The sequence below is a fragment of the Colias philodice genome, chromosome 22 (assembly GCF_061535455.1).
Source record: "Colias philodice isolate Cphi_HAF_F1 chromosome 22, ilColPhil1 Martin Lab GWU primary, whole genome shotgun sequence".
In the NCBI taxonomy this organism is placed as follows: domain Eukaryota; kingdom Metazoa; phylum Arthropoda; class Insecta; order Lepidoptera; family Pieridae; genus Colias; species Colias philodice.
The window spans coordinates 3,008,227-3,026,039 of NC_143107.1; the positions used below are offsets into that span (position 1 = coordinate 3,008,227).

General features: G+C 32.0%; 1 protein-coding gene across 5 annotated transcripts in view; it reads right to left on the reverse strand.

Annotated features, from left to right (window-relative positions):
* Positions 1-17,813, reverse strand: part of Myb (proto-oncogene like protein Myb) — a 48,166-nt gene that overhangs the window by 2,150 nt on the left and 28,203 nt on the right. For 3 of the 5 annotated variants that reach the window (XM_089709491.1, XM_089709494.1, XM_089709495.1), the window contains 11 exons: positions 13,077-13,174; positions 12,329-12,463; positions 11,439-11,592; positions 10,573-10,787; positions 9,556-9,647; positions 8,788-8,918; positions 7,896-8,042; positions 6,890-6,972; positions 6,008-6,176; positions 4,184-4,342; positions 444-2,749 (listed from right to left, as the gene is read on the reverse strand). In XM_089709491.1, coding sequence (XP_089565617.1) covers positions 2,162-2,749; positions 4,184-4,342; positions 6,008-6,176; positions 6,890-6,972; positions 7,896-8,042; positions 8,788-8,918; positions 9,556-9,647; positions 10,573-10,787; positions 11,439-11,592; positions 12,329-12,463; positions 13,077-13,174 — 1,971 coding nt within the window. In that variant the 3' untranslated portion in view covers positions 444-2,161. Of the gene's footprint in view, positions 1-443; positions 2,750-4,183; positions 4,343-6,007; positions 6,177-6,889; positions 6,973-7,895; positions 8,043-8,787; positions 8,919-9,555; positions 9,648-10,572; positions 10,788-11,438; positions 11,593-12,328; positions 12,464-13,076; positions 13,175-17,813 lie in introns of those variants that run through there. The other 2 variants (XM_089709496.1, XM_089709493.1) reach the window with 2 other exon arrangements.

A 17,813-nucleotide genomic window follows, 5' to 3' on the forward strand; every position in this document is an offset into this window, starting at 1 on the left:
TCATGAAAGGTCATAGTAAATGTTACCAGTTTAGGATATTGTTATATTGTGTTGTCTCATGTTAATATAGTCAGATTCAGAAATATTGAATTCATTGCTTTAGCTTGCATAATTTGAGTAATAACTCTCATCGAAATCGGCTCAGTAATTAATTAAATAATATATATCTACTGAAAATATTGCTCGCTTAAAGTAGGTATCTACTTTTCGGAATATTGTATCATATTCATAAAAATATTTATATAACGTGTTCTTTTTAAATTCTACAACCGAAAACCAGTTTTTTTTAACATTAAATTTATAAATGGACATTGGACATGTTTTTCACTTTAATACCAAAATATCTACGATATTACCAATATATTACGCTTTCGTTTCATAAAAATTAAAAAAGAACACGTTATATTAATAAGGAGTAACTTAAATAAATGAAAACCAACAGATACTGTGATAAATAACTTTATTGAAATAAACAATGACATCGGACTATATGGAATTTTGGATTGGAAACTATCAATATTGACAGCGAAACAAAGTAAACAGAAAAAATAATACAAAAAACATAATTACAAAAAAAAAATCATTACAGCTATAGAATAAATTAAAACAATTTAAGACATAAATTAATAACAAAAATATACAACAAAAAATAAATATGTTTTTAAAGTATCAACACTGGTCTGTCAATATTGTAGGAGAGGTGTGGGATAGAATGGGACAAGGTGGGATTCAAATGGGATCAAAAATGTCATTAATTTATTTCAATAATTATTAAGTAGCTGCCGATTCAATATTTAACAGAGATAGAAAATAAATAGTTCGTAATTATATTACATAATACGTAGGACATAGCAAATTACAAAGCAAATAGACTTTTAAATAATAAATATAAGGATGGGACAGGTCCTAAGGGATTGTTAGTTTTAAGCCTTCCAATTTATCAAACCGCAATATATAAAATTAACGCAATACTTTTGTTATTTCATTCCTTCTGCCAAATTATTAATTAGTCGAATTATTATTATGTCTTTTTATTAGCCGAAAACTAAAACTACCAAATTGGTAAAACGATTAAATCCGTTCGATCGCGTAACAAGTATCAAAACTTTAAATCTCGCAAAAGAAATAAATTTTCAACACACATAAAATATATTAGAACCTATAGAAACCCGAACTTAACCGAATAAATAGCCGTTAATACTCACGAAGCTAAACTATAAGTAATACTTGCAACTTAAATATAAATTTGGTGCGTGGTAAACATGAGGTATCGACTTTAACCTAAGGGATTTGACGAACAAGTTATTTTTATAGTTTAAAGGAAATCAAAACTTGTAATTAAGCTTATTTTACATACTATAAATCAAAGTCGTTGTCCGTCCCTATCATTAGAGATTTTAATGATGTTATTCTAATAGATAGAGTGATTCTTGATAAAGGTAGTTAAAGGCATACTTCCAATCAGTCATTATTTCTAGTAGGTATAGCTTTTTACTCTGGTTAGATATTGTTCTTTCTTATATATGCGTTAATTTGATTTCACGTTAAAAAGTTTTAAGATTTGTTTTTTTTAACATCAACTAACATGCAAAAAAGAAAAACCAGTAATATTTATACCCAAAAGTGAACTCTATATGTATAACATGCAAGCTCCAATTTCCTTTAAGCCTACTTTAAACTGTAGCGTCAAATAAAAATCCCAATAAACCTAATTAACCAATATATTAAGAAAATTCATTTGATGAAACGTTCATCTTTGGTCGCTTATATTAATTCCGTCATACGTTAAGTAAGTTCTTAAACAAAATTTTACAATCGATTATATATATCGATTCGAATCGAGTACATCGATAATCGAGTTAATATATTAGTGATTCTAACTAGAATCAATTTTACCGTAATATACAAATTCAATTGACATTATTTTTAACGCAATTGTTAAGTCCGATATTGCAATTTGCTTCAGCAAATTTTATTCGTATCACTACATAGTATAAAACAAAGTCGCTTTCCGCCGTCTGTTTGTTTGTATGGATCTTTACAACTACGCAACAGATTTTGATGCTGTTTTTTTAATAGAGTGATTCTCGAAGGTATATAACTTATTAGGTTTTAGACAAGTCGAAGTCGCGGGTGGAAAGCTAGTTTTGTATATAAATAGTTACATATTAGTAAATATATAATAATCGTTATACAGATCGTCATTCTGTTTCTCACTATCCGTGTACGTACTTTTTTCCATACTCCACCACTGATTTTCCTTTTCGACCTCGTTATTTTTCATTTTATTACTTAATACTTGATCTATTTGTGACGTAGACGGTTTTTGGTTAGTCACCTTATATATGTGATCTACTAACGCGTTGGCTAACACTTCTTTAGGAGCTATTAAATTATCACAAGCTAGATCACTATTATTTATTGTTTTTAATCTATCCGCGTTGAGTCTAGCGAAGCTTCTAGGCGATTCTATATTAGTTATATTTCTGAAGGGAGTTTGATACTCGTAATTATTACAAATTAAGCTCGGAAGGGTGTTAGGTTCAGGATTAGTAGGGATATAGGACCTGTGTTGTACCTTGTTTTGTGTGATAACGTTTTCTATATCCATTTCCTCGTATTTCATTGGTTCTGGCGTGTTTTCCGTGCTCATTAAGCTATGGAGGCTCGTTGATTCTTCTAGAAGGGAGTTCTTTACGATTGAAGGCGGAGAGAATAGTACTGAACTGTCACCGGCTAGCGTTTTGCTCTGTAATTAAGAAAAGGTTATATAAGTTATTGGTATAGCAAATAACTGTGCGAATTATGATTTAAAGTACATGATGAGGGGCGGTATGGATTTTGTTAGGTATATGTTTCGATTGAAAAACTGTATATAAACATGCGTATGTATTACAATACGTTCTAATGTTTTGTGTACCCTTCTTTACTACACAAAAGAGAGGTTATATAACTGTAAATATTGCCTAACACGGTTTTGTGAGGGCATACATTATTGAAGTGAAACTTCTTTATCGGGGTTGGAAAAAAATTTAGTGTAACATTTTTTCGTTACGCGCCATCTTTTTCTTATCCCTACCACGCGTGATTCGACGTATTTCTGTAAAGTTGCATATAGTAAATAATTTTTTTGAAGAAGTTTCACTTCTTACGTGTGTAAACTAGTACACGCACACATTTTTTTTTTATCACCGCAGTTGTCATTTTCTCGCAGCACCCAATCGCGTCGGCATCACTAGCCAAAATGCATGCATAGAATAGTCTACTATGTGTAGTGGACTGTGCTCTATATATCATACTAGCTTTCTGCCGGCGGCTCCGCCCGCGGTTTCAAAGAAAAACTCGCATAGTTTCCGTTCCCGTGGAATTTCCGGGATAAAACCTATCCTATATTACTCGTGGATAATGTAGCTTTCGAATGGTGAAAGAATTTTTAAAATCGGTCCAGTAGTTTATGAGCCTATTCATTACAATCAAACAAACAAAGTTTTCCTCTTTATAATATTAGTGTAGATAGAGTATGCACGCTCAGCCGCCGCGGTACACATTGCGTCACTCCACTCGCTCCATAGAATCTCACTGTACATCACATAGAGCAGGCATGTTCCGCTGCCACACGTTGTACACTGTAACTCTATACTCGATCGCTAGATCTTCACACACACGGCCTTATAATGTGAAATGAACTAATGTAAATAATATATTGTTTAAATAATAACTTATGTGAATTAGTTTAAATTATAAAATTAAAATATTTGTATGCCAATTGTTGGCGAATTGTGCGGACGTGAAATTTATTATAGCTTTGTAACCACAATTCATACAAATAAATCATTTCATTTCATTTCGTTAGGAGGTCGTGTGGGGAATGTTGTTCAGGACGATTCGTCCTCTTCAGGTATCCCGTCCGTGAATACGGGCGGGTCATTGTGATGACGAATCGTCAATCGCCCTGTTTATGTGGGGCACAGTATAAGAGACTGTGCCCGACTGATAATTTCAACATTTTCGCATTTTGCGAAGACTCAACCGACCTTTGTTTGGACCTTTGTTTTGTTAGGCACGCTCTGTTGTGCCGCGCTATACATCTCCTCTCCACCGCTCTACACACCGCTTGTGCGCTGTATTACGCTTTTTCGATCAGGCCACGTGTCCTGACGCGAGTTTAAGATTTTATACCCACCGGCGTCTCTAGCGCGAAGCACACGTCGGGCACGGCGTGCGCGTGCGGCGTGCTGGTGGCGGCGCCCCAGCTGTGCGCTAGCGCCTTGCGGGCCCGCTTGTGGCCCGGCACGTTCTCCTTGCCGCGGGACCCGGACCCGATGCCGCTGTCGTTCACCTGCTGGTTGTGTGTACAGTTAGTAAAGTCCATTTCAAGAAAGAAGTCCCGCGGACAATTATGGAACTAATTTAACAGATGGGGAGATCAGCCAATACATTGCACATATCAATTATTTTATCTAAATATTCGAGTCGTAGTAGTTTATAAAATGAAATTAAATGAACGATACATAAATTTCCCCACATTTAACCCTGCCAACATTATTACGCGCGCATACAGCGCTGCGTCTGCGGGACTTCTTTCTTGAAATGGACTCTACTACATAGTGGTATAGATAGAGCTACGTAAAGTTTTAGATAAATTGCTACATAGAGGTATAAATATAAAGCTATGTAGAGTTATACAGGGTGACTGGTAATTCGACGTGATCCTTCAAAGGGGTTATACTAGAGGTCATTTACAACAAATTAAGTCCAGCTAACCAGGGGTCAAAAATGGATGGTTATTGAGATATGACCCTTTTCTTTTTGAGGTGATGCAAGTTTTGGGCAAGTTTTTTTTTTATACTGATCGCTCATTCTTCGGCTTTCAAAAAAATATCAATTGAATGTTAACAATGTAGTAGTTTTTCATAATTAATTGTTTTTGGTAAAAAGGCAGAAAATTTTCATATCAAAATCCGTCGTAGCGCAATAACCATCCATTTTTGACCCCTGGTTAACTGGACTTAATTTGTTGCAAATGACCTCTAGTAAAACCCATTTGAAGGATCACGTCGAATTACCAGTCACCCTGTATATTTCGTGCTACATAATTATAGATATAGAACCATATAATTATAGATAATGATGTACATAAAATTATAAATATATAGCTACATAGAGTTATAGATATAGAGCTATGGGTAAATAGACATTTGCGTATACTTTCTACCTACCTACCTCCTATTTCTAGTTTATTATTTATCCTTCTATCAGTTGGTTGCCTGGAAGAGATCACTCTTAAGTGATAAGGCCGCCTACTGTGCTGTTTTTCTCTTAGAATAAGTTTTGTTTGTATTTTATGTATTTTGGCAGCACAATAAAGAGTATAAATAAATAATAAATAAATAGACATGTGAAGAAAAACACAGAACAAATAAATAAGGTTAGAAGAGCCCTGTTTTTAGGCGGGACAGGCTCGCCGCAAATACATACATGTAACGCGCATGTGTCAACTTGTATTGTTCACAAAAACGACACAATCGCAAACCGAGTTCGTATTTGTGGGTCTCTTGCATATTATGAAGTTAAATAATGACACAAATACACGTGTTCTAACACAAAATTTTCTTTCTAAGCTGTTTTATCAGTTCTGTGTAAAAAAACACATTGTTGCTATTTGTTATATAGTGTAAAATAGTTAAAACTGTTTCATTTCTAGACCTCTTATCAGTTCTGTGATTACAATCCCTATTCACTTTATAAATGAAAATATACCTATTTTGAAGATCAGAAGACATCAAAAAAATTGGTTGTTTGTAAAGTAGGTTTACGATCGAGATGTTTACGTGATAACGTCTTATTGGTGGCAGCGCTCGAGATGAGACGGGAGATCGGTCCGTCTCTCTCTCGTTATACCTGCGATCGCGCTCGTGAGGTTTTGGTGTGACACAAGTTTCTGAACATGTCACCCGACTAAAACGATTTTAAAAACGTTATCACATCAAAAATTAAAATATCTCACCTGTACATCATTCTCAACGTTTGATATAGCGGAATCATTATTAGCACTTTCTTCCCGTTGAATCATTTCTGTAATATCGGCTACTAATACACCGGGACTTGACGGTGAATACTTGAGGCCGGATTTCTTGCCGATTTCAGCCATTGCTATTTTGAAGGGGGTTGGTGTTCTGAAATAAATTAAAATGTTTATTAGATACTAGCGGTCCGCCCCGGCTTCGCCCGTGGTACATATTTCGCAATAAAAGGTAGTCTATGTTCTTTCTCAGGGTCAAAAGATTATCTGTGCCAAATTTCATCAAAATCGGTCCAGTAGTTTATGCGTGAAAACCATACATACATACATACATACATACAAACCTTTCCTCTTTATAATATTAGTATAGATAGATTAAAGTATTTGGTTTAGTTGTTTGTGTAATTTGTAATATCTTATATTTGATTTAAAAGTTAGAAGAATTTTTGTTCTTTACGAGATAATAACATTATTATCTCGTATCTAAGAAAAAAATTTTCAGACAAATATATATTTGTCTGAGAATTTTTTTCTTTGTCATCATGTTACTCTGTACAAAAAGCAGTTGAAAAACATAAATATACCGAACTACTGTTGAAATTTTATTTCATTGATAAAAACTTATTACAACGAGACTTTATCGCAGGGTTTTTCATGTCACAACCACTGTACTAAAAAGTTAATTTTCTTTATAATATAATTATTATGTACCAAATTTCTTATTATTTTTGTACTGACTATTAGTAGTTAAGAAATAAACTTACTTAGGTGTGTTCTTAAATTACGAGTTCATTTTCTTTCTAATATTCATATTATGTACCAAATTTCTTATTATTTTTGTACTGACTATAGTAAAAATATACTTACTTTGGTGTATTTTTAAGTTGCGTTCCTCCGGGTGTAATATTTGCGGGTGTGGGCGTATGTAGTAATGGACTTGCTCCCCATTCCTGGAAATATTTAAATGTTTTTTTAGTATAAATAATAATAAATAAATAAATATTACATATATAGGACATTATTACACAAATCGACCTAGTCCCACAGTAAGCTCAATTAAGGCTTGTGTTGTGGGTACTAGGCGACGATAAATATAATATTTAATAAATACATATATAGATAATAACACCCAGACCCAGGAACAAATAATTGAGTTCATCACACAAATATTTGCCCTGACCGGGGATCGAACCCGGGACCGTCGGCTCAGTAGGCAATTACTTTACCACTGCGCCAACCGCGTCGTCGCATATTATATATTTTATAGTTTTAATAAATTATGAAAATGAATACCGGTTGAATTTAATAAATATTAATTTCTATGTGTGTATTCATCAGCATTTGTATAGCGACCACAGTACACAAAAATAAATTAATTTTCCTTGGTAAGTAATTAAAAGATAAATAATTTTATATCATTTTAGATATTTTACAGTATCAGAAGTAACAATGAAAAGGAAAGCTTTTATTTTTAAACAGTAGAGGAAAAATTAATTTAATTATATTGTTATTATTCTTTCTGTGCTATAATCCTGAAAATACTTTAAAAAAGACGGGTTGCACTGGGGGAGTGCCGGCAGAAGTGAAAACTTGATTATTAACGTTGAGCATGTTTGATATCCATCCGTCTTACGCTTTTTCGATCAGGTCACGTGTCCTGACGCGAGTTTAAGATTTTATACCCAACGCCGCTAAAGAAGTTTTCACTTCAATAAATTTTCCTTGGTAATTAATTAAAAGATAAATAATTTTATATCATTTTAGATATTTTACAGTATCAGGTTATTCTTTCTGTGCTATAATCCTGGAAATACTTTAAAAATAATTGTTGCAAAACTTATCATATACATGATTAGTATTGTTAGTAACTTACCTTACTAACAGCCTGCCTCAACGGTGTAGAATCAAAGTTAGGGAACGACAAAGTAGCCGGTGAATTCAAAAACTGTGATGGACTAAACGGTAAAGCTTTTATGGGAGTCGCTCCTTCTATTGATTTTACGTTTTCTGTCCAGTTGTTCTGAAATATATAAGGGTTTTATTAGTGAGATTATAATAATAAATACATGATTTTATGTATTATAATAATAAGTTACTACTTATCTATACTAATATTATAAAGAGGAAAGGTTTGTATGTATGTATGTATGTATGGTTTTCACTTTTCACGCATAAACTTTTTTGGAGCGATTTTGATGAAATTTGGCACAGATAACCTTTAGACCCTGAGAAAGAACATAGGCTAACTTTTATTGCGAAATATGTACCACGGGCGAAGCCGGGGCGGACCGCTAGTATTATATATTTATGCTACGCCCTACTCTTTTCCTTTAATTTAATTTCTCTCCGTACGTCTGGTTGTCTGGAAGAAATCGCTGCATAGCGATAAGACCGCCAATTGTTATATATAATATATATATAGCAATAAAGAATAAATGTGCCTTATTTTGGTTTTACTGTGCATTTTTCGCTTGACATTACGTTTTCGAATATTTTAAATCGCATGAACATGGTATAAAACATTTCTATGAAATCTGTTACGTCATGATAATTTTTACCCAAGAAAGATAAATTTCTCAGTTACAAAGCCACTCTTTGTGATAAATAAAAATTTTTATACAGATATCTTTCGCCTATTTTTCTATTCATTCAGTAATTTCCTCACAATAAGTCATTTATCAACTACTAACAAGCTATAAAGTTATAAACCATCAAAAAAACTACAACATTTAAAAATCTAATCCATAACAGCGATACAAACTCACATGTACTGGTTTCTTATTCTTTCGCCTCAATATCGGCGGTGGACTGGATTCCGTTAATTTCTTTTTTGGTGACGAATATACAGACGGTACGATTATTTCCTTACTTGGTTCTGTACATACGGAGTATGTTACTGAAATAAGACAAATATAATATTAATGTAAAGTTAAAATATGCGTATTAAACTAAATAATTGAAATAAGATGTGTGATATATAAATATTATCTAGCCTACAACATAAGTATGAAGCTGGATGCTTTAGATAAGGTATCTGATATACATTTATTAAGCTATTGCATAGCTTCTATCGCGGGCCTCGAGCGTGGGGACCGAATCGAGAAATTCCGTAACGAAAAAACCTCACGCTCCCCACGGGGACGGGCGCGGAGGTGTGGCTTGAAGGCATAGCATGCAATAGCTTTACCGCGGCAGTCCCCGAGTGACACACGTCTTTTGTATATATATATATATATACATTTATGCTAATTATGTATAGAAATAAAACGCTTATTATTATAAAGCCGTTCACTTTACAATTACTAAACAAACAAACAATATTTCTAAGAAATAACATGATAGAAATTCTAAATAAGAATTTTAGAGCATAGTAAAGATAAAAACTTATTTTCATCAATAATTTGGAGATTATTGTATCAAGCTTACACACACTGCCTTATATAAATGAGGCAGTTATTCGACTTTACACAATAAATGTTTCGATTATACACTAAATAAAATAATAGAAATAAGGTATGCATATAAAAACTCACCACTATTTTGATTATTATTGCTAGTGGACGACGCTTGTGATAAATAACTTTTCAGTGGCGAATCCATTGGCAATGTTTCTATATTCACGAATCTGAAATAAAAAATATATTATTAATGAATATTTTTTAAGGATGCACATATTTTTAAAATAAGAAGCAGTTCTCTTACATTATACAATATGTTAGGGACTGAATTTTGTCTTTATTAAAAATTTATTGTATTGTATGACATAGTTTTGTCTAAACTATAACAAGTGAAATAAGATTCATTTTGTAGCATTTCTAAAAGGTTTTCTGTTTTCTTTTAATTCTACTATAATCGTTAATCTATTTACATAGATTAAGCTGTTTTTTCGTGAACGCGTAAAAAACATTTATTATGTTTTACCCACTTATTAAGTAACAAAATTGTGATGAACATCGATGTTTGCTCTGTGTCTGGGTGTCAATTATCTATATAAGTATTTATTTAAAACTAGCCGTCCGCCCCGGCTTCGCCCGTGGTACATGTTTACGTTTTCTCTACATAAGAACCATCCTCGTACTTCAAGGAATATAATAAAAAAAGAATTATCGAAATCGGTTCAGCCGTTCTCGAGTTATGCGCTTACCAACACATTTTGCGATTCATTTTTATATATAAGATTATATATATGTATGTTTATCAGCCATCTGGTTTCCATAACACAAGCGAAAGCTTAGTATGGGATCAGATCGTGCCGTGTGTGAAAATTGTCCTGAATATTTATATATTTATAACTAGGTTTCCGCCCGCGGCTTCGCCCGCGCAGTCAAAGAAAAACCCGCATAGTTCCCGTTCCCGTGGGATTTCCGAGATTGCGTCATTTTCCCGGGATAAAAAGTAGCCTATGCCCTTTCTCGGGTATCAAAATATCTCCATACCAAATTTCATGCAAATTGGTTCAGTAGTTTAGGCGTGATTGAGTAACAGACAGACAGAGTTACTTTCGCATTTATAATATTTGTATGGATATATATAATATATTATGTACTTACTTAAAAGGCGATTCAACGATCTCAATATCAGCGGCCACCAACCCGCCTCTATCAGGCGACTCCCTTCCCGAACTCTGTACACTTATATTTTGCTGTATGTTTGTCAGTTGGTCCTTCAGTAACTGCCGGAAATGTAACACTTGTTTGGACGGCGGCTGGCTTGTTGTTGATGAGTTGCTTTGGATTGATTCGTTGAATGGGTCTGACCAATTGCTCTGGAATTAATAATTTTTATTGAAATTATTGGGTATTGAAAGTTTTATTTAAAAATTTAATTAAATACAGTAATATAAAATCGGATAAATGACTACTATAATGAGCACAAAGCACATACAATACCAAAAACACGCAACAGAAACGAAAAAAGTACTGCTATTAAACATCAAAATGGTGCATTAAAAATAAAAATAAAAGTTGTACTACTTTGAACTACTACTACCAATTTACAAAATTTTAGAAAATGTTTCTGACTTTGCTTAATGCCGAGCGTCAAACTCGTCCATGTAAAAGTATTATACACTTATTTACGACTAGCGGTCTACCCCGGCTTCGCCCGTGGTACAAATTTCGCAATAAAAGATAGCCTATGTTCTTTCTCAGGGTCTAAATATTGTCTGTGCCAAATTTCATCAAAATAGGTCCAGTAGTTTATGCGTGAAAACCATACATACATACATTCATACATAATTACAAACCTTTCCTCTTTATAATATTAGTATAGACAAACACAACTTAATACTCACACCAACGCCCTAATCACTTAGCAAGAGAAGTTATTCACGAAAAAAAATTGCAAAAAATCACAAAAAAAAACATTTTTTTTTTAGACAAAACTCAAAAATAACAAAAAAAACACGCAAACTAACATCGTTATAAGCAACAGCGACTCTATCACTACTGGCGTTCAACTCGAAGCGCTTAACCTTCGCCTGTCTCCGCCGAGCATCGAACCCGTCCATGTCTGGTTCGTATTTCCTGCGCATTGTTGAGTTCCAGTGGTTTTTGATTGCATTGTCGGTCCTGGAAAAGAGTTTTTTAGTGTTCAATCATCTTCTAGAAAATAATAGGTCTAAGCTTGCGTTGTATGGTTAAACCTTGAATGGCAACTCCTGATCACATTCAGGGAAATCTTAAATTAAATAATAGCATTAAAAATAATGAAGTAATATATTTCACATGATAAACAATAACATAACATTATACCATCATACTTTAATTTAAACATTAAAGTAGAAGAACCGGTAACCATTGCTAGTAGAACCCCGGTGATTGCTAACAAAATAATATACGATATCATCATTACCTTTTATTTGAAACTAGATTTCCGCCCGCGGCTTCGCCCGCATTTTCAAAGGAAAACCCGCATAGTTCCCGTTCCCGTGGGATTTCCGGGATAAAAACTATCCTATGTGTTAATCCAAGTTACCCTCTATATGTGTGCTAAATTTCATTGTAATCGGTTCAGTAGTTTTTACGTGAAAGAGTAGCAAACATCCATACATCCATACATCCTTACAAACTTTCGCCTTTATAATATATATTAGAAATATTAGAAATATTAGAAATATTATAAATATTAGAATATTAGATTAGATCTTCCATTTAAATATTCCCCTTTTGACTCTCCACTTTAACCCCCTTTAATCTACAGTAACACAATGGCCCAGTTTCATCGAGCATAACTATACATTAACATTCCAAAATTAACTAAACACTCATTTTAAGTTTTAAATTCATATTGTATACACTAACTTACCTGCCAGGCAATAATTTAGCGATCTTGGCCCACTGGTTGCCCAACTGTTTGTGCGCTTGGTATATTATCCTATCTTCATGTTCCGTCCATGCTGTTTTCTTTATTGACGGGTTTAAGTGGTTGTGCCAACGCTCTCTGAAATATTAATTATTTATAAATAAAATATATATGTACAATTACATAGTTAATTGTTCATATATAATTTTAAATGATAGTAGTATTATAAATATGAATGAATGAATGAATGAAAAATTATTTATTGTACACCATATAATATGATACATTTTATAAACTTAACAATTAATTAATCAATGTACAGTAGGCGGCCTTATCGCTGGCAGCGATCTCTACCAGGCAACCCCAAAAAGACGAGGAGGAATATGTATGGATTTGAAATATGAAGATTAATTTTGAAAGAAATTTTAATGTATCGATTTGGTTGAAAATAAGTATTATGTAATGTTTTATATTTTATGCATCCTAAGCTTAAGTTTATATTATTTGTAGATATTTATTTTTATGTAATCTTGCTTTGTGGCTGCAAAAGGTTTTGTCATATATTATGAATATGTTTGTCAGGATATTTGTATGTTTATAGTAAGGAAAAAATGAATTTCTTACATAAAATTGTATTGATACATGTTTATGGTAAAAACAATATTGGCGGTAAAATTTCCAAATTGCAAAATTAGTCTATAATTACTTCTAAATATGAATATTAAATATTCAAATATAAATGATACTTTACCTGCACTGTTTCCCTATCCTGCCTTTTAAATGCCGCGCGATGAGTGTCCATTTCTTTGGCCCGTACTTAGCAACTAATTCCATAACTTTCTCATCCTCCTGCAAATAAATACTTATTTTAGTAAAAATCATATTACTATAGCAATTCTTTGTGCAACAAATTTTAAGTCATGTAGTAACATAGATTCAATAATTTTAATGCGGAAGCAAGTATGTAATCAAATTTAATTGGCTTACTTAATCAATTGTGCGCGATATTTTGTCTCGTTTTGTCATTAATAAGTAATTGAACTGTAGTATTATTTTATATAATTTAGTACTTGAATAAAATACTTAAAATTGGTCATAACTCATAATATAAACTTTTCGAATTAGATATGAAGTAAAATAAGCTTGAAAATTTAATAAACTAAACATCATTGCAATGTTTTTCTTTATCGGGTATTTAGGTTATTTTTCATATACTTTATAGGAAGTAATTTAGAGATTTTACGCACATTTATATTTAAGGAAGCGAACACGAATAAAATCCTAAAGTCCGTTAGCAAATTGCTCCAATTCGAAATCACCAATAACAATTCTTCATGCATTACCAATGGCAATACATATTGTTATTAGTTATTACTTAACAAAAAGTGTTTATAAAAAGCTCCGTGTGAAAATACGTTACTTTACAAGGTGAACAACTGCGTGGGTGTGCTAAAAAATATGAATCGAATCAGCTGAGTGCTGAGTGACTAAGCTATCTGCATATTGTTTGATAAATACTTTGATGCTATTAATCGTACAATTTGAAGATGACATTTCCTTTTGGATTATGTCATTTTTTTAATATTAAGTATGAAATATGGATTCAGAATTTTTTACTAATGTTTTAAATTAGTAGCTTAAGTTATTAGTTATATCAATGATCAAGGGAAATTCTTTCAATATGAGTGCATGCATTTCTGAGAAGAGGCGGAGACAAACAGATTTTTTTTAAACATCAATAGGCGCGTTGAGAGTAAAATTTCCAGGTCACGTCATGGCAATACCGTCACGTAATAAGGAATAAGGCGACGATTTTGGTATCTTTGAATTTTGTTCAAAAAGTTTCACTTCTGACACGTGTTCTCCGCACACACGATACTTTTTATGTTATTTGAACCGTTTCATTTAATAAAAAGCTGCTATATATTAAAAATTACAAAACACGACTACAAATATTTTTGTTATCTATCTTTAATAATTATTGTCACCTTTTTGCGGCGAGCCTTTGAAAATTTAAATTTCATTGTAGCGATGGGTGATTATAAACACGAGTCCATTAACAAGTTATTTGAACATACAAACAGACAAAAAATGACCTGCCAAGGTTAACGAGTGTGTCATACATCTAGATCTAGTTACATAAGTCATCTTATTATTATGAATTACTGTGTACAGATGTACAGAAATGAGACGAGCCATTACAATATGTAATACATATTGTATGTTTTTGGCTTGATTTAATAAATGAAAATGTAATTTATTTTATAATCACAAATATTCATTGCGACTTTCACCCAAAATTTTGCTTCGGTACAATAATATGTATACATATAATTTACTTGTAGATAAGAAAGACATTTCTATTCTCCAGTTGTTATTGGATGCTATATGGATATTTTTAGGAATAAGTTAGTGTAAAATTCTGGTTAATAAAATTAAGAGCTAATTTTTCAATCCTTGGTTAAAACTTATTCGTCGAATAACGTTAAACTACCACTTAAAAATGTATTCTTATTGCCCACAATTGACAGTTTACAGGTGACATTTTAATATTATCGTGTAATATTTTATTGGACGGGTAAGTTTTAACCAGGGATTGAAAAATCGGCCTTAAAAAATACCTACTCGTAAATAATTCAACTTTACGATGCAATTGATTTTTGATGAGATACAAAAAGCTTCTGAGGTTGCATAGCTAATAAAAATTTAAATAAAAACATACTATATAAATTTCTAAGCATCAATAAAATTAGAAAATCATCGCTTTATTAACGATAAAAGCTTATCGAGAAGTAATGAACTCATTAAAATGTGTTTTTTGTTCGCAAGGGCAAATATTATCGCAGTTTATTTGTCTGGTTTGTTTAAATAAGTCATAATGCATACGATTTAGTTTCGATTCGTTTATAAATTCGCGTTTTGGTATGGTGTGGACTATAATGATAGACAAATAATGGATACAGCAGTTCAGATATAAGCTTAACCATACAAAATAAATGTTTGCTACTTATAAAAGCTTAATTACATAACTATATAAAAATTATTAAGTCACGCGTTATGAGTTCCTATTCAGTAAAAATATGGCAAAATTTGGTGAATATTTTTATTGATATATTCATAATTCCATATTTGGATCACAATCGGTTGAAGATTAGCTGACAACTAATTTATTATCAAAAACCCCGATTACTTTGTCACGCTCCTTTGTTATTTTTATGAATAAAACATATTTTATTTGCGTGTTATATATCTATAAGAAAACCACTCCTTTTCACGATTTTACACTTATTCATCAAAAAACCAGAAATTCCAATATGTCTGTATGGCTTCCTTTCAAATAAATTATTTCTTTATTTGGAAGTCAGGTCTTAATGGATGTAAATCGAAAAGCACACTACGAAACAGCTTTTTAAGCAAAAACCAACAAATTAGGCAGAACTGAAACTTGTTTTTATATTTTAATTACGAAAAGAAGAAATTATGTGTCTTTTAAACATGAGATTCGATCATAAATTAATAATTCAATTCAATTCAACTCAATTCAAAATGTATTTATTTTTCACAATTTTTTACAAACTTTCACATAAATTGTAAATCCCCGGTTAACCCACTAGGAAAATCTGTGCGGGGTCAACCAGTGACCTCCGTCGGCTTAGCATATTTTTAACCTTAGTTTTTGACAATATAATAATTTGTATTTTGTTGAAATATTGAGTTTATAAACAAAAGTTTCTCCTTTTTAAAGCTATAATTTATTATTTATTATTACATTTTCAAGTATTATTTATTACAACGACCTTTTTCTTATCGTAAACATTTGGTAAACTAAGTAATTATAAGCCCTGTAAGTACCACGTCATTTGAGTAACACATGTTCACAACTTGTGAAGATTTATATTATAGTTTCTAAGTAGTAAAGAAAAGAAATAGCCAAACACGGTCATAAATAAAAGTGTAATGTTGAGTGTTGAATAGACCCAAGTTAAATCTTTTAGCTTTAAGCGTTAGTTTATTTTGTACCTTCAAAATGTTAAGACATACCTTCGATACTCTATTTGAAGTTAAATAAAGTGATAATATTAAAACAACAAAGTTCTTAAATTATTTAGTAAAAATTAATCACACCACCACATATAATCCCAATATATTTAGACACAGAAATTTTTATGTACAATCTTTAAACTTAGTTATTGTTTTTATTCGTAAGAATACTTTAAAATTTCTGTACAATCCTAATCAAAATATGCATAAAACTTCGAAATTGTTTCAAAAACAATACGCTATAAAATCATAACCAATAAACCATAGACAACATATAGATGATATCAGCTGTTCCACAAATAATAAAAGAGCATAGCTATCGAATGACATAGTGCTATAAATAGTATATTTATTTTGTATTCACAACACAATGCTCCATTGATGAAATCTAAGAAGCTTTGTGGGCGGAATTTGAAGTTATTCCAACGTGGGATGTGATGTCATGGTAATTAACATGTAGTGTAAACGTAGTTGTATGAAGAATAGTTGTATTAATCCCTACTAATATTATAAATGCGAAAGTAACTCTGTCTGTCTGTCTGTTACGCTTTCCCGCTTAAAAATCTCAACCGATTTTGATGAAATTTGGCACAGACAATCTTTAGACCCTGAGAAAGAACATAGGCTACCTTTTATCAAAACACCACGCGGGCGAAGCCGCGGGCGGAAGCTAGTATGGTATATGCGTTTTTGTATGAATTGAAATGTAGCTAATAGTTTTATTAGAAGTTTGTAGAAATTCGGTTGTTTGGAGTTACTTTTTAACCGACTTCAAAAAAAGGCGGAGGTTATTGATATCTCGGTCACGGTGTGTTAGAAATGTGTCTTGTGCAAAAAAAAGCATTTTTAAATATTTTATATGCATTTGTATTATACCTATTTATGAATTTCGTATTATTGAATTTTGATTTAAATTGAATTACCTTTTAAGCCTTATTATGAAAACAAAAGCTTAACTAGGATTAAGAGGCACTATTACGTGGTAAGTACTAAGTACATATTTGGTAAATTTTTACTTGGATAATCCAATAAATCTGTTTATTTGCAAATACATATTTATAAGTTTAGACAATTTTACTGAATTTAGCATTATTTACCAACTTTATTATGTTTTCAGGAGTCGAATATAAGCACAAAGGGATACAAAGTACACAATATAAAAAATTACTTTATAAGGAAGTTAAAATAATTCGTATGCAAAAATGCAACGCATGCGCCATAGACGCAGTGTTAGTGACCTCTGATTCACCTTCCTGAGCTAGACTGAATGGCGAATGCAGTTATTTCTAGATATTGACGGGAAAGTTCATTTTAAGAGGAAACTTTTGCTGATTTTTGTAAGGTTTTTTTATTTTGTTGAACTGTGTTAAATTCATTGGTATAGAAAATGTATTGATATATCAAAGTTAAGTCGTTAAAATGCATGTTTATTATCATACATCTCGTT